The sequence below is a fragment of the Cyprinus carpio genome, chromosome B9 (genome assembly GCF_018340385.1).
Source record: "Cyprinus carpio isolate SPL01 chromosome B9, ASM1834038v1, whole genome shotgun sequence".
Taxonomy (NCBI): domain Eukaryota; kingdom Metazoa; phylum Chordata; class Actinopteri; order Cypriniformes; family Cyprinidae; genus Cyprinus; species Cyprinus carpio.
In genome coordinates, this window is record NC_056605.1 from 25,879,472 (window position 1) to 25,896,668 (window position 17,197).

The 17,197-nt window shown below is 39.8% G+C and overlaps 1 protein-coding gene across 1 annotated transcript in view; it reads right to left on the reverse strand.

Annotated features, from left to right (window-relative positions):
* LOC109090096 (titin-like) overlaps nucleotides 1-17,197 on the reverse strand; it is a 139,445-nt gene that overhangs the window by 8,816 nt on the left and 113,432 nt on the right. Inside the window, exons 166-196 of the mRNA XM_042730523.1 lie at nucleotides 16,822-17,118; nucleotides 16,141-16,728; nucleotides 15,748-16,050; nucleotides 15,352-15,648; nucleotides 14,965-15,252; nucleotides 14,559-14,858; nucleotides 14,134-14,436; nucleotides 13,717-14,022; nucleotides 11,848-13,614; nucleotides 11,444-11,737; nucleotides 11,047-11,331; nucleotides 10,633-10,932; nucleotides 8,458-10,524; nucleotides 8,065-8,367; nucleotides 7,668-7,973; nucleotides 7,283-7,573; nucleotides 6,863-7,159; nucleotides 6,462-6,767; nucleotides 6,066-6,368; nucleotides 5,647-5,928; nucleotides 4,941-5,534; nucleotides 4,566-4,853; nucleotides 4,184-4,483; nucleotides 3,777-4,079; nucleotides 3,362-3,664; nucleotides 2,680-3,264; nucleotides 2,284-2,586; nucleotides 1,873-2,172; nucleotides 1,133-1,702; nucleotides 738-1,043; nucleotides 60-653 (exon numbers count right to left, since the gene is read on the reverse strand). Coding sequence (XP_042586457.1) covers nucleotides 60-653; nucleotides 738-1,043; nucleotides 1,133-1,702; nucleotides 1,873-2,172; nucleotides 2,284-2,586; nucleotides 2,680-3,264; nucleotides 3,362-3,664; nucleotides 3,777-4,079; nucleotides 4,184-4,483; nucleotides 4,566-4,853; nucleotides 4,941-5,534; nucleotides 5,647-5,928; nucleotides 6,066-6,368; nucleotides 6,462-6,767; nucleotides 6,863-7,159; nucleotides 7,283-7,573; nucleotides 7,668-7,973; nucleotides 8,065-8,367; nucleotides 8,458-10,524; nucleotides 10,633-10,932; nucleotides 11,047-11,331; nucleotides 11,444-11,737; nucleotides 11,848-13,614; nucleotides 13,717-14,022; nucleotides 14,134-14,436; nucleotides 14,559-14,858; nucleotides 14,965-15,252; nucleotides 15,352-15,648; nucleotides 15,748-16,050; nucleotides 16,141-16,728; nucleotides 16,822-17,118 — 13,929 coding nt within the window. The remainder of the gene's footprint in view (nucleotides 1-59; nucleotides 654-737; nucleotides 1,044-1,132; nucleotides 1,703-1,872; nucleotides 2,173-2,283; nucleotides 2,587-2,679; nucleotides 3,265-3,361; nucleotides 3,665-3,776; nucleotides 4,080-4,183; nucleotides 4,484-4,565; nucleotides 4,854-4,940; nucleotides 5,535-5,646; nucleotides 5,929-6,065; nucleotides 6,369-6,461; nucleotides 6,768-6,862; nucleotides 7,160-7,282; nucleotides 7,574-7,667; nucleotides 7,974-8,064; nucleotides 8,368-8,457; nucleotides 10,525-10,632; nucleotides 10,933-11,046; nucleotides 11,332-11,443; nucleotides 11,738-11,847; nucleotides 13,615-13,716; nucleotides 14,023-14,133; nucleotides 14,437-14,558; nucleotides 14,859-14,964; nucleotides 15,253-15,351; nucleotides 15,649-15,747; nucleotides 16,051-16,140; nucleotides 16,729-16,821; nucleotides 17,119-17,197) is intronic.

A 17,197-nucleotide genomic window follows, 5' to 3' on the forward strand; every position in this document is an offset into this window, starting at 1 on the left:
CTTACAGACATAATTGCAGGTATAGCCAGTTAAAGTATCTAAAAGAACTGAAAGCTTACTTTCTACATCTAGAGAAACAGTAGCAGAAATGGATCCACCCTGGTTTGTTGCTCTGATCTGATATACAGTTGAGTCTTCTGCATCACAATCAGCAATAACAAGCTGCTGGTAGCCTCCCTTGAATTCTTGGATCTTGATTTTGGTGCCATCAGCTTGAATTTCCTTACCACGCTTGAACCATTTTATAACAGGCTTGGGCTGTCCTGTTATCTTGCAGACAAATGTTGCATTGCTCTTGAATTTTACACTCATGTTTCTGAGATCTTCCTTGAAGGCAGGAGCACGTACTTCAACATCAGTCTTTGGAATGGCAGGGTCAGATACTTCACTGTACTCACTTTCACCACCAAGATTTTCACATTTCACCCTGAATTCATACTCTACACCTTCCGTCAGGCCCTTGACAGAATAAACAGTCTGGTGGATTTCATCTGTTGAAACTGCAACCCATTCACCCTTCTTCTTATCTTGCTTTTCAAGACAATAGTTCTTAATTTTAGAGCCTCCATCACTGAGAGGTGGCTTCCAAGACACAACACAGGAGTTTTTGGTAAGTCCAGAAACAACTGGTTTTAATGGAGCTCCTGGCCTCTCTGTAAATATACATTTTAATATACATTTTAATATAAATAAAACTAAAAAACAACATTCTTTAATCAGGTTTCTTTATTACTTACCTAGCTGACTCTTGATGAGGATAGCAGAAGGAGTTTCCAGTGATTCACTATTGCCATAACGATTTTGTGCTGAAACACGGAAGAAGTATCCCTCATTTTCAACAAGGTTAGGAATTCTGCACGAAGTGCCTGTGATAGATGAAGATACAAGTTCCCACTCTGCTCCTTCCTTGTCTTCACGCTTTTCCACAATATAATTTGTGATCATAGATCCTCCATCATCTTTGGGTGCTTTCCAGCTAATTATCACAGAATTCTTTAACAGTGCATCAAGTACAAGAGGACCTTCTGGCATAGCCGGTTTATCTGAAAACACAAAGAATGAGTTAATTGGTCTTATTTCCACTAATATTTACTAGATTTGTAAAAATTATTAAGCATTATTAAGCATATACCTAAGATTTCAACGTGAGTTACAGTATCTGCAGCCCCAAAATGGTTGTTAATCCTGATTCTGTATTTTCCTCCGTTGACTCTGCGCTGTACGTTTTTAAGAATCAAATGCGTGTAATGCTCTGTATTTTCAATTATCACATTCTCAGAGGGTTCCAAAGCCTTGGCTCCATAAAGCCACATTATCTTAGGCTGAGGTCGACCAATGTAAACAACATGTATGCGCACTGTGCTGCCACATGTTGCAAAGAATTTGTCTTTCAGTGGCACTGGGAACTGTGGTGCTGCTTCAAGGACCAGAGTTCCACTGGTCTCACACTCGCCGGACTCATTCACAGCCTTGCATGTGTACAGACCCTCATCTTCCTGTTGATCGGTTGAAATCGTCAGTGTATGATTACGGCCATCCGAGGTTGCGGCATATTTGTGACCTTCTTTAATTTCCTTTCCACCCTTGTACCATTTAATTTCTGGAACCGGTCTTCCAATAATCTGACATTTGAGAGTTGCAGTTTGTCCTAGTTTGGCGGTGACCTCATCAATTTCTTTCCTGAGAGCTGGTTTAGTTCCAACTAGGAAAATAAATAAATTAATTAATAAATAAGCAGGGCCAGCTATAGAGAAATTTATTTTAGTCAAATAAATTTCTCCTCTAAAAATGCATTTGGATAAATAATATTTAATACTGACAAATCACAATACATTCAACAATACTTCTTATGTTATTTCAAACCATACTTACCACCCAGTTTAGTTTTGATGCCAGTTGCTGTTCTGCGTGGTCTGCTAATTCCAGTTTCATTTTCAGCAAATACTCTGAATTCATATTCTGTTGCCTCTTGAAGACCACCCTGAGTGCACTGTTTGTCCTTTGTGCGCTCCTTGTTGCATTTCTTCCAAGCACTCTCTCCAGACTTTCGGTATTCAATCCAGTAGCCAAGGACTGGTTTTCCACCATCACATGCTGGAGCCTCCCAATTAATTGTAATGTAGTCTTTGGTAACAGTCATGGTGTCAATTTCTCCTGGCTGGCTTGGTTTATCTAAATAAAACAAGAATGCAATAAAATTTTTTTTTTTTTTTTTTATTAAATAAAGACAATAATTATTTAAAATCAATTAATGAACAGAGAAAATTAAGAAAGAGGACATACCAAATGGATCTTTGCATATTACTGAATCTGATGCAGGTCCTGGTTCACTCTCTCCAATGTCATTCACAGCAATAACACGGAACTGATACTCTGAATCAGTAGTGAGCTGACTAAGAGTATACATTGTTGAGGTAATCTTTGCCTCATGACGAATCCACTTATCAGATGACACTTCTTTGTACTCAATGAAGTAACCAGTAATGCGAGATCCACCATCATCTTTGGGTTTAGTCCAAGCCAAAGCAGCAGAATTCTTAGTAACATCCATAATTTCTGGTGGAGTGCCTGAAGCCTCTGGGACACCTAAATATTAATAACAAAAAATGAAAGAAAATGCTTTTATGTTTAATAACAAACATGCATTGCCTAGAAATGAGATCATTGACAAGCACTTACAAATGGGAGTCTTTGGTACAACAGTTGTCTCTGATTTCAGTGAGCTGCTTATTCCAAACTGGTTCTCTGCTGTCACCTTGAAGTGGTATTCAACATTTTCTTGTAGTCCCTTAACCACAAGGGATGTGTCAACCACTCGCGAGTCAACAGTGTGCCAAGCTGCTTTTGTTACTTCACGTCTCTCCACAATGTAGCCAACAATTTCAGAACCACCATCTTCTGTTGGTGGTTTCCAGCTAACTTTTACAGAATGTGCTTGTATATCATCAAATCTAAGAGGGCCTTCAGGTACAGATGGACGGTCAATAACCTTGACCTTTATAGGAAGCATTTTTTTGCCACACTTGTTTTCCAGATGGAGATTGTAAACTCCTGAATCAGACTTTTCAGCTTGTTTGATTACAAGCTCTGATACGTCTTCATTGGAGGCAATCATTGCACGGCTGGTCACCTCTGATCCATCCTTGGTCCATTTGCAGGTAGGAGTAGGTTTGCCTTTGATGGGCACTGAAAGTCTGATTACTCCTCTGGATCTGACTACAAGGACATCTTTGTATTTTGCCTCAAGATCATAACTTGGAGGATCTGAAACAGCCCATTTCAAATAATTAAATCATTCCAGACATATAGCATTTCACACATATAACTACAGGGAGTTAATGACAGGGTCATAAGATCTTACCAAGCATCTCTGTTATAGTCACAACTCCTGGTACTTCAGCTGGTTCACCTGGTCCACCAGCATTGCAAGCCATAACACGGAATTTGAATTCTTCTCCTTGCGGCATTTGTGTCAAGGTATATTCACAGATCAGTGAAGGTGTAGCGTTACACTTCATCCAGGTTACTGAACCAACCTTTTGCATCTCAATTAGATAGCCTGTAACCTTAGCACCACCCTCCTCATCTGGAGGACTCCAGGCCAAAGACACAGAAGACTTTGTGGTATCTGTGACCCGTGGGTTTTGAGGTGACCCGGGTGGATCTGTAGGGTATTTGTAATTGTTTAATAAGTGATAATAATTGAATTTACCAAAATCAAAATTTTGTCTCAGTTTATACACACACAAATGTATTAATAGTAAAATTCTGCTTACCAACAGGATCAGTTGCTACTGCTGGTTTAGAAAGAAGGCTAGGTTTGCCAACACCACGAGCATTGATGGCTGTCACTCTGTGTTCATATTCCAAGCCTTCAATTAATCCAGTGGATCTGTATCTTGTCATTGTCACTGGATTTTTATTAGCACGGATCCACCTATCTGATCTGACCTCCTTGCGTTCAATAATATAGCCAGACACCTCTAAGCCTCCATCCTCATCTGGTGGCTCCCATGCAACGGTCATGCCATCACGTGATGCATCAAATACAATGGGTCTTCCAGGTGGCCCGGGTATGGCTGTAACAACAATTCGAAATTGTGATCCAATAGGTCTAGAATATATACATCTATCCTAAATTGTAAATATCACATACATATGGTATTTAAACATGTTTTCTTACATTTGGAGCTCTTGCACATTACGATTTCTGACTGTAAGTAATCCCCAGTGCCATAGCGATTGGTTGCTGCAACACGGAACACATATTCATCGCCCTCTGTCAATCTGACAAATTTGAATGTTGGTCTGGAAACTGATTCTGACACAGGTACCCATCCTGGGCGATGAGCATCTCGTTGTTCAACCACATAGTTGCTAACTGGTGCACCACCATCTCTTTTAGGTGGATCCCAGCTTATTGTGACTGATGTTGCATCAATTTCATCAAATCGGATGGGTCCTTGAGGCTCATCAGGTTTGGCTACAGAAAGAGATGTTTATGATTAATATTAAAACTCAACCATTTTAAAATATCTATTTTCATGCAGGGGGTCTGTACTTACAAAGAATGATGACTTTGATGTTTTCAGTAGTTACTCCTGTTATGTTTTTTAACTCAAGTGTATACACTCCACTGTCATCAATGGTAGTGTCAAGAATGGTTAATTTAGAGAATTTTCCAGTTGACTTTATCTTCACACGCTCCACAATCTTTATCCTATTGTCATTGAAGAACCAAGAACAAACTGGTGGTGGTCGTCCTATAATTGGTAAGTCAAGCTCAAGGGGTTTGCCTGCCAAAACACTTATCGTCTTCTGTGGAATAGCTGATAGATCAACCTTTGGCAAGACTGAAAGAGTAAAAAAACCATAAACAGTGAGACATGACAAACAAATGACAGCATCTTGTAATTTTTGTTATTATGATTCATACATACCTCTTTGATCTTGAACTGTCACAGCTGTTACAATTTCTTTTGGCTCTCCAGCTCCTCTGCTGTTGACAGCACGTACCCTGAAGAAGTACTGCTCATTCTCATTAAGTGACATGATAGTGAACTCAAAGTCTGTAAGTTTCAAAGTTGTCACCTTCATCCACTTGTCAGTACCAGCTTTACAAGCCTCAACAATGTAGCCAGTAATTCTGCTGCCTCCATCATGTAAAGGTTTCTCCCAGGCAAGTGATACACTGGATTTGGTTACATCTACAACTTCAAGCTTGGCTGGTGGCAGTGGAACTTCACAGACCAACACAACATCACTTGTCTCACAAGGTTCACCAATACCATAGATATTCTCTGGTAAGACTCTGAAATAATACAGCATTCCTTCTGTAAGACTAGTTATTTTGTATGATGTCTTGCTGCATTTGGATGTGATAGTTTTGTATGCTCTCATTGATGCCTCTCGTCTTTCAATTATGTAATTATTGACAGGTGCTCCACCATCAACCTCAGGAGCATCCCAAGTAATGTGAGCAGAATCTTTTGTAAGCTCTTTCAATTTAATTGGACCAGTTGGGCCAGGTGTATCTGAAAAATTATTCACAAACATGCTGGTTAGACATCATTTCATGGTACTTTGTTATATGCACTAACTAATTTCCATGATTTAATATGGGGGAAAAAATATAAATAAATATACCATAGATTTTCACAAGAATGCTTGCATCCTTCTTCCCAGCTGAATTTGAAGCTTCAATTGTATATCTTCCAGCATCATAGCGGTGCACCTTGTCAATAATGAGAGTTGTAGCAGTATTGGTCACTTCAATAAAGCCACGATTTTGGAGGTCCACACCAGGTTTGCTCCAGGTTACAGTTGGGATTGGTCTACCAGTAACAGTAACATGGAGCCGCAGAGAACTTCCTGCTCTCAGACAAATTGTCTTTGTCAGTTCATCGGGCAGCTCAAGGTCAGGAATTTCTGAAATAAAAAATAAACAAAACAAAAGAGTTTAATAGAAAAGATATTTACAAAGATATTAGACATTGCTTCTTTCTTGCATTTCTACATATCAAACTTTGACAGAATACAACAATTTGGAATTTGTGTGAACATACCAATTCTTTCCACAGGCTCAGTCTCTGCACAAGGTTCACTGAAGTCACCCTTTCCATTTACATTGACAGCTGCAACTCTGAAACAGTATTTTTTGCCAGCAGGAAGACCTGTAACTGTGTGTTCTGTCAACCTAAGATTCTTTTCATGCACTTTTGTCCATTCCTCTGCACCAGCTTCTTGCATCTCAAGAACATAACCAATAACATCAGCACCTCCATCTTCAACAGGTCGTGTCCAGGCAAGGCTAATACTATCTTTGTGTGTGTCTGTAACCCGTGGGATTGAAGGTGGATCTGGAGTGCCTAAAATGGGGATTTAACATAATAAGGTAAACAGTTGTTACTATAGTAATATACACATTTAAATGTTAACAATGGGTTGTTTCAGAAACATACCTGTTGGTACTCTACATACTGCATACATTGACATTTCACTAGGTTCACTATCACCAGCTGCATTCATGGCTGTAACACGGAACTGATAAATGTTTCCTTCATGGAGACCAGTTACTTTGAAGGATGTGTCCTTGAGAACAGAATCTCTGTTAACCTTGATCCATCTAACACTCTTTCTTTCACGGAACTCAATCAAGTAGTTTGTAACTTCACTGCCACCATCGCTCTCAGGCTTCAGCCACTCTATTGTTGCATAGTCTTTTCCAACTGCAAGGATTTCTGGTGCTCCAGGTGGTGATGGGACAGCTGTAATTGGAAATGAAGGTGGGATATTGTAATATACTGTACAACACTGCAAAAAAAACTCAGCTAATGTTTTTAATATTAATCATGACACTTACTGAATGAGTTTCTGGCAAAGATAGGGGTAGACTGTACTGCCACACCAGATCCATACTTGTTCACACCTCTCACACGGAAGATATATTCGTTGTTCTTGAAAAGTCTTTTAATTTCACATGTTAGGGCTTTGCATTCAGCCTCTGTGATAACCCAGTTAAGTCTATTGGTATCCCTTCTTTCAACAGTGTAATGTGTGATGGGGTCACCACCATCCTCCAGTGGCTCTTTCCAAGACACTGTGCATTTTTCCTCAGATATATTGCTGACTGTAATCTCCTGACAAGGACCAGGTGTATCTGAAAAGAAGAAAGATTATAGTATGAATGAACTGACAACATATTTGGAACTGAACATACCATTTGTTTGGGACTTGAAGTTACCATTCAGGTATATCATTGCTGTATGTTTAGCACACTTACCAAGCACTTTAACGTTGACCTCAGCGGTTTTTGTTCCACTTGCATTTTTAACTGTCAAAACATACTTCCCAGTGTCATCTCTGTCACAGAACTTGATGATTGCCAGAGCACGGGTACTTGAATAATGGAGAGCATATTTTTCACAAAGCTCTAGCTCTTTTGTGCCCTTGGACCAGCTGACTTTAGGCTCAGGTTTACCACCCACAGCAGCATCCAGCACCAGATCAGATCCAGCTCTAATTACAACTTTGTCCACAAGGAGTTTGCTGTCCAGCTCTGCTTTAGGAGGAACTGCAAAACAATTTAAGTGTCATAAGTATTTAGGTTCTCATTAATAAAAATAATATTTGTCTTGTTTAGTGAAAGAACCATATATGATACATACTGTATTCTGCTTTGCAGGTCACTGGTCCTGTTGAAGCTGATGGCAGGCTCAACACTCCATTTGCATTTTTGGCAATTACACGGAATTCATATTCCTCTCCTTCTCCCAGTGCAGTGATAGTGAAATTTGTGTCGGTAACATTAGTGTAGTTACACTTAAGCCAGCGACCTTCTCCTGTGACAGTATAAGGCTTGCGCTCAACAATGTAACCTGTGATCGGGCTTCCACCATCGTTTAGGGGCACAGACCATTTGATTGAGACCGTTGATCTTGATACATTTGTAACTTCTGGTTTTCCTGGAGGATCTATACATTTGTATCATCAAAGAAAACATGTAAGTATTGTTTTTGCAGATCTAGACTGGAATTAATTACTTTTTGATTGTGATGTACTTACCAACTGGATTTTGTGCCACAGCTCTTTTTGATGCTTCACTTGCTTTGCTGAGGCCAGCGCTATTCATTGCATACACTCTGAACTGGTATTCAAGACCCTCAACAAGGCCTTCCACCTTGTAGTAGCATTCAAAGCAGGGAATCTTGTTTTCTCTCACCCAGAGAATTGTGTTACGCTCCTTCTTTTCAATCCAGTATCCAGAGACTTTGCTGCCACCATCATGGTATGGTTCCTCCCAACGAATGCTCATGCTGTTGGCAGTTACAGCGAACACTTCTGGACTTGTTGGAGGGCCTGGAGGAACTGTAAAAATGAAAACGTAATTAAATATTTAATATTTGATAATTTATACAGTATCTCAAAAATGCAAATTTCTTATTAGCTGTTACATACCAAATGGATGCTCTGCAACAATCGTCTCAGATTCTGTTGGTTTGCTCACACCAAAGCGGTTTTCAGCACAGATACGGAAAGTATACTGCATGTATTTAGTTAGATGTGAAACATGGAAAGAAGTATGTTTTACACTTGAGTTAATAAGCTGCCAAGCAGTGCAGCCAGATTCACGCTTCTCAATAATGTAGTTTGTGATGTCTGTGCCACCGTCATCCTCAGGTGGATTCCAAGACAGTACACATGACTCTGATGTAATTGAGGAAATCTCAATAGGGCCCTCTGGAGGGCTTGGTCTGCCAATAACATTGACTGTGACAGTGAAAGTCTTTGACCCAGTGACATTCTCAAGGGTGAGGAAATATCTGCCTCCATCCCCTCTCATGCAGTCTTTAACTGTGAGAGTGGTCCTGTTTTTGTTAGTCTTGATTGAAACCCTGTCAGTTTCTTTCAGTCTCATTTCCTCAAGTTTCCAGGATACCTTTGGAGCTGGTCTTCCACTAATTGGAACATCAATCTCAAAAGATTCGCCAATCCTGCTAGTAATGAGTTGGTTGGTAATACCACTGAGATCGGCAGTAGGTTCAATTCGTGGCTCTTTAATGATGACTGAAGAGAAAGCTTCTCTTGGCACACTGAAGCCAGAATCATTCTTTGCCTTGACACGGAATTCATACTCACTGTTCTCTGTAAGTCCTTCAATTACAAGGCTTAGATTTTTTGTTGTACCACAAACAACCCATTTATCTGCATCTTTTCCCTTGGCTTCCACACAATAGCCTGTGATACGACTTCCTCCATCATGCTCTGGCTTGAGCCAGGCCAGGGTTGCTGATGTGTCAGTTGTATCAATTATATCAACTCTCTTTGGTGGAGCAGGTTCAGCTGTGGCAATAACTGGGTCAGGCATTTCATACGCCTCACCAAGACCATACTGATTCTCAGCCATAACTCTGAAGAAATAAGGTACACCTTCCAGGAGATCAGAAACTCTCAAGCTTGTTTGAGTGGTCTTGGGTGCTGCCTCTGTCCATGTACGACGGCTTGCCTCACGCTTCTCAACAGTGTAATGATGAACACGTGCACCACCGTCATTTGTAGGAGGTTCCCAAGCAATTGTGAGAGCTCCTCTTGTGACTTCCTTGATGGAGAGAGCCCCTGGTACACCAGGTGTGTCCAACACTTTGACTGCAACAGTGATAGATTTATTGCCACTACTGTTCTCAAGAGTTAGAGTATATTTTCCAGTATCATTTCTAGTGCAGTTTTCCAGTGTCAAGGCTGTGTATGTCTCAGTGGTGGTGATGTCTGTCATAACACCAAGTTCGCCATCTACTTTTGTCCAGGAAGCTGTAGGTGTTGGCTTTCCCTTAAAACCAATATGGATACATACACTTCCACCACTTTTCACAATATGTGTCTGTTTGAAGGATGCATCTATGTCAATTTCTGGTGCCAAGAGCCTATCTACTGCCTGTGCAAACTCAGGCATTTCTTTGGCTTCGCCCTTTCCAACAGAATTGACTGCACAAATACGAAACTTGTACTCTGCACCAGTTTCCAAACCAGTGACACTGTATCTTGTGACAGCACAAAGATCCTCATTGACTCTGTGCCATTCTGCTTCAGATCCCTTGCACATTTCAATAATGTAGCCATGGATTTCCATACCACCATCATGGGCAGGTCTGGTCCATTCCAAGCTGACAGATGTATTGGTAGTGTCAGTCACATTGACAATAGATGGGGCATCAGGTACTTCAGTTGGCTCTGCACATTTAATTGGCATTGAAATGTTGCTTGGTGCTCCAATTCCAGCATCATTTACAGCATACACACGGAATTCATACTCCACATTCTCAGTGAGATGAGTCACTCTGTGTGCAGCCTCAACAATGGGTTTCCTTGTTAGGACTTTCAGCCAGCGACCAGTCTTCTTTTCACGTCTTTCCACAATGTAATATTTTACTGGGTTTCCACCATCATGTGTTGGCGGAGCCCAGTTGATTGTGATACTCTCTCCATCAACATCTGTTGCATCTGGAGTTCCAGGAGAATCTGGAACAGCTGCAGGGATGAAAAAGGAAGAAATTACAGAAAGATTTTTTTTTTACAGTGTTTTACATAAACTTTGTGAAAAAAAAATATTTCAATATAAGCTTTTTATTATCTTACTGTATTGCATCTGTGCGATCACGGGAACTGAATCCAGTGGTCTGCTAACACCAAACCTGTTGACTGCAGAAACGCGGAACTGATACTCATTTGTCTTGATCAGTTTGGTGGCAGTGTATGTGCTTGCCAAACACTCATCCGTAACAAGTGTCCATGAAATTTTAGAGGTTTCACGTTTCTCAACAATGTAATGAGTGACCTCAGAACAACCATCATTCTCAGGTGGATTCCATGAAAGTGTTACTTTGCCCTCAGAGATATTTGAGAATGTAATTGGTCCAACAGGTTCACCAGGTGTATCTTAAAGATATAAATTATAGAAGCATAGGTTAAATATGTGGTTCTTAAGAAAATATAGTGATTAAAGGGTGGAATGAATAAATAAGAGGGATAAGGTAAAAACATTATTCATACCAAAGACTTCAACTTTAACTGATTCCTTTTTAGATCCTGAGGGATTTATGGCTTCCACAGTATAAAGACCACGATGACTACGGTCAGCATCTCTGATAAAGAGGGTACTTGATCCAGAAATTGTTGTGATATCAACCATTTTCTTGGTTAATTCAATATTATCTCTGTACCAGGTAACCTTTGGTGTTGGTCTTCCTTTGATTGTTACTTTTAGCCTGATGTTTTCTCCAGCTTTAATAGAGACTCCCTCAAAGTATTCCTGTCCAAACTCAATGTTTGGAGAAACTAAAATAGATAAGATTATGAATTTAAGATATACAGACCAGCATAAAAATTCCATATAAAAAATGTTGACCACTGAACAACAAAAAACAAAATCTAAACTGTGTGTACTTACAGCTCTCATCTCTGATTAAGACATATCCAGAAGACTGAGAGGGTGGGCTCACTGTGCCGATAGCATTTCTTGCTATGACTCTAAATTCATAGCGTTCACCGCAAGCAAGACCAGTCACTGTAAATTCTGTGTCAGTCACATTTGAAAAATTGGTTTTTAACCACCGTCCTTTGCCCTGACGTTTTTCCACATTATAGGCAACAATTTTGCTTCCACCATCACGCTTGGGTGCATCCCATTTCAGTTTAACTGATTCACTTGTTACATCAACATAGTCAGGGGTACCAGGAGGATCTGAAATTAAAATACATATGTTATTTACTATTTACTAGACACTGTCAACTGTAATAAATTTAAAATATTTAATATCTATGTGAAAAAATAAGCCTAAAAGTTGAACTTGCCAACTGTAGAAACAGCCATAATAGGTTTGCTTGCATCACTCATGCGACTGTATCCAGCGTCATTCTGGGCGTAGACTCTGAACTGATATTCCAAGCCTTCAATAAGACCAAGAATCCTGTACTCCCTTTCTTTGACCAAGACTATGTTGACCTTTTGCCACATTATGCTGTTCTTCTCCTTCTTTTCAACATGGAACCCAAGGATTGGACAACCTCCATCAAAAATAGGTGCATCCCACTGAATAGTCATGCCATCATTTGTAACATTGTAAACCACTGGCATGCCTGGTGGGCCAGGTGGTCTGAACTCATGCTTGGCAATGACATTTTGTGAAACTAAAGGTTCACTTCCACCATATCTATTCTCTGCACAGACTCTGAACTGATATTGAATTCCCTTGATCAGATTGAGTACCTTAAATGATGTTCCAATCACACTTGAACAAGCCATTTTCCAGCCTGTCTGAGAGGTGTCACATTTCTCAACAGTGTAACAAGTGATTTCTCCACCCCCATTATCATTTGGCTCATCCCAAGATATAGATATACTTTCTGCTCTGACCTCATCCAAGCGGATGGGTCCAATAGGTTTAGAGGGTGGTCCAAGGGTAATAACCTGTATATGAAAGGATTTTCTGAAGAATGTGTTGTCAAGAGTAAGTGTGTATTTGCCTCCATTCTCTTTCTCCACATTTTTTATCATAAGAGTGGCTTTGTTTTCAGTCTTCTTGAAGCGTATTTTTTCACTCTCTTTCAGTGGTAAATTGTCTTTTAACCAAAGAATGGTTGGTCTTGGTTTACCCTTGTATGGCAATTCAACGTGGACATTGTGTCCCAAACGTACACTAATTTGTCCATCAGGATACTCTTCAAGGTTTGCTTCTGGTGGGATAATGTAGTCCTTTACTTTAATTGGTCCGATTTCAATGAAGTCACTAGTACCCTTTTCATTCTTGGAACAAACTCTGAAAAACATTTCAGTGAGTTCCTTCAGCTTTGTAACTTCATGTTCACAGTGCTTGTTTGTGCCAGCAGGGGCCCATTCTTCTTGACCTTGGAGTTTCTTTTCAATTATATAGTCTGTAATAATGCTACCACCATCATAATCTGGTTTGTTCCATTGTAGTGTTACTGAAGTCTTTGTGGAGTCTTTCATAGAAAGGTCTTTGACTGGTCCTGGTGTCTCTGTGGCTTTAACTGGCTCTGTGGTTTCACATGGATCTCCAACTCCATTCTCATTTTCTGCTAATACACGGAAGAAGAATGATGCTTTCTCAGAGAGCTCTTCAATTACACATGTGGTTTCTTTGCACTTATTTGTTACACAGGCATATGTACGCTTAGAAGAGTCTCTTTTCTCAATAACATAATTGGTAATTTCAGCGCCACCATCCAGTAGAGGAGGCTCCCAGCAAAGTGTAACTTTCCCACGAGTGACGTCTTTCAAAATCAAATTCCTACAAGCAGCTGGAGTGTCCTGTACTTTAACAGACACAGTTAAGGACTTTGGTTCTCCTACACCATTTGATATATTAATGGTGTATTTACCAGTGTCATTTCGAGTTACTTGTGTAATTATGAGACACGATGACGTGTCTGTGTTGTGAATGTCATATTTTGGATCATTGTCAATGTTTTGGTCTTCCTTCTTCCAAGAGACATTTGGAGCAGGTCTGCCTTTCAGGGGCACCATGATTTCAACATCTTTACCAGCTTTCACAATGTAGTGAGTTCTCATTGCAACATCCGTATCAACCTGGGCTTCCTCTGCAAAATAATTATTCAAATTATTTATGCTGTTGTTACAAGCAGGAAATATTGTTATAAAATGTACAAAGACATAACAAGCATTTCAACGTGAGTACATACCAAGAATGTCCTTGGCTTGTACTGGCTCTTCCATTTCTATTGGGTCTCCACGTCCAGCACAATTAACAGCAGATACACGGAAGTAGTAGTCAATATCTGGTTTAAGGTCTGAGGCAACATACTCTGTGGTTCTCACTTCTCCCTTATGGCTAATCACTGTCCATTCCCCTTCCTCACCAACTCTTTTTTCTACAACATAGCTGGTGATTTCACTGCCTCCATCATATTCTGGCTTTGACCATCCAAGTGTGATTGATGTTTTAGTTGAGTCCACTACCTTGAGCTTAGATGGTTCACATGGTGGGTCTGGAGAATTTACAAAACTTGGTTAGAACTTTGTCAAGGCAGTAAAGACTCTTAATTAAATATGAATTTAGTAAAATTAACATTTCAGTGAAATGAAACAGTAATACATACCAACTGGATCAGCAGCTTTATAGAAGTCAGAAACATCAGAGTATGGACCTTCCCCAGCTTTATTGATTGCACATACACGATACTGATATTCCTTTCCTTCTGTGAGATGATGTACCTTTGCTTTGGTGTCACTAATGGGGTCCTTGTACACTTTTACCCAGCGCAGGCTCTTCTTGTCACGTCTCTCCAGATAATATCCTGTAACCATGCTACCACCATCCATACTAGGTTTATCCCAAACAATCTGCATTGATGTTCTGGTGATATCTGTTGCTTCAGGTGTAGAAGTTTGTCCTGGAGTAACTAAAAACAATAATAATAATTGACTTAATAAATAGTGTATTTGTAATGTTATATTATCTGGTTTACCAAACCTATACATTATATAATTTAATAATTTAGATTTTCAGTTACTGTCTTCTTACCGAATGCATTTTTGGCAATCACAGGCTCAGACTCCAAAGGATCTCCAGCTCCAAATTTGTTAACACCTCTGACACGGAACACATATTCATTTCCTCTGGCCAACTTTTGGACAGTGACAGTATGTGCTTCCATTTCTTCAGAAACTGGGGACCACACCACTCTACTTGTCTCTCGTTTTTCTACAATGTAATGAGTTACTTTGGCGCCTCCTTCATCAGCCACTGGTTCCCATGCAATTGTTATCTTGTCAGCAGAGACTGATTTGAATTCAATGTGTCCAGCTGGAGGTCCAGGTTTGTCTATTTACAGAATGAAAATGTTTATAAATTTACAATGAGGAATTAAAGAGGTGAAAAAGACGTTGAAATGATTTTAATATATTTTTTAAAACAAATGATTACATACCCAAAATCTGTATTCTGATTGAAGCAGACGCTGTGCCAAACACATTCTTGATTTTGAGCTCATAGGTTCCAGTATTAAAACGACTAGCATCCTTAATGAGGATGGCAGATGAGTCGGTTGTGTTTTCAATTGACAGCTGTGCACTTGACACTAGCTCCTTTTCATCTTTAAGCCATTCAATAGTTGGCAAGGGTTTAGCAAATATTCCCACTTTGATTTTGAATGATGTACCAGCTTTGTATTGCACAACATCCAAATACTCTGGGGGCAGGTCAATTACTGGAGCACCTAAGAATGGGAGGAAACAGAAATGTGTAATAAAGTGTGAATAGTATTGCTGGGCATGATAACATGAGATAACCAGCAAAGTAGCAGCAATAAACTTACCAGAAATGTCGACACAAGTTACTGGTCCTGCAATTAGAGATGGATTGCTGATCGAGCCAACTACATTCTTGGCAAAAATCCTGAATTCATATGCCTGATCCTGAGTCAAGCCTGATACAGTAAAGTTAGTATCAATGACATTGGTAAAGTTTGCCTTTGTCCATCTGCCATTTGGAGCATCTCTTCGCTCCACCATGTAGCCAGTGATTTTGCTTCCACCATCAAATGGAGGCTTCTGCCATACAAGGCTAATTGAATTTTTTGTAACCTCAGAAATTCTCACATTTGCCGGTGGTTCTAAAACAAAATGATTTGTTATTTGGCAATGATATTCAGAGAAACTTGACAACGTATCAACTTAGTTTATATATTATTATTTGTATTATTAAAACTTACCACAGGCATCAATTGCTAGCACTTCTTCGGATGTCTTGCTGAACTTTCCAATACCAGCTGCATTTTCTGCAGCTACCTTGAATTCGTAAATCATTCCAGGACATATATTTGTCACTCTAATTTGAGTTCCAGGGATTGCTGTTTTGTTCACTGTCTGCCAAAGAATGCTGCTTCTTTCTTTCATTTGCACATGGTATCCAACTACTGGGCTTCCTCCATCTCCTACTGGCTCATTCCAGCAAACAGTGAGGCTCTCCCTTGACACATAACCCAGCCATGGTGTTGATGGTGGTCCAGGGATAGCTAAAAATACAATAAACCAGCAGGGGTTTAACAGAAATTCAGACTTAACTAAAAACAATTGCACATTATGTACATTATCTATGTACTCACTGTATGGAAGCTTCACTGTAACTGACTGAGAGTCAGTGTGATCACTGATGCCAAAGCGATTCTCAGCTTTAACCCTGAACTGGTATTCTTCTCCCTTTGTAAGCTTGGTGACTTTAACAGTGCTTCTTGCAATTGTTGATGACACTTCTGTCCAGGCTGGAGTACTTGTTTCACGTTTAAGAACAACATAGTTTGTAACAGGACTTCCACCATCATACAGAGGTGGGTCCCACTTGAGACACAAGCTTGTCTCCCTCACATCACTAACTTCAACAGGACCGACTGGAGGACCTGGTCTATCCAAGACCAGTATATTTACAAACATCTTGGTGGTTCCACTTGTGTTTGAGGCAACAATGTCATATCTTCCAGCATCACTTGCAATACTTTCCTTGAGGTTGATATTAAGACTTTCAGGGGTTACCTCAAAGCTAAATCTCTTGCCGCACTTAACTGGAGCATTGCCTCTTGACATTGTGACTTTTGGCATTGGTTTACCAGAGAGAGGAAGCTCAAATTTAAGATTTGATCCTGCTCTCACATAAACAGTGTTATGTGGGAAATTCTTCATATCAAATTCAGGTGCATCTGAAAATAACAGTCAAAGGAAATGGACATACAACATTAATAGATTATTTAAATATGATAAACATGGAATGAATTGAATAAATTAACACTCACCAAGCTGATCTTTCACAACCACAGGAATAATCATTTCTTTTGGTTCACTAAGTCCAGCATGATTCTCAGCACGGACTCTGAAAAAGTATTCTGCATTTTCCCTTAGGTTCTTTATAATGTGGGTGTTGGCTTTAACAGTGGCACATTTAACCCACTTCTGTTGGCCCTTTTCAAGGGCATCAATGAGGTAGCTGGTAATTCGGCTTCCACCATCATACTCTGGTTTTGACCATGCAATGGTGATGCTATTCTTTGTTACTGCAGTTACGCCAAGCCTAGCAGGTGGACTTGGTTTTTCTGTTGGTGCAAAGTTGAAATCATATTTAAAACACAAAATTAATAAAGTTTTTCTGAAACTATTATTTTCTAATTTCCA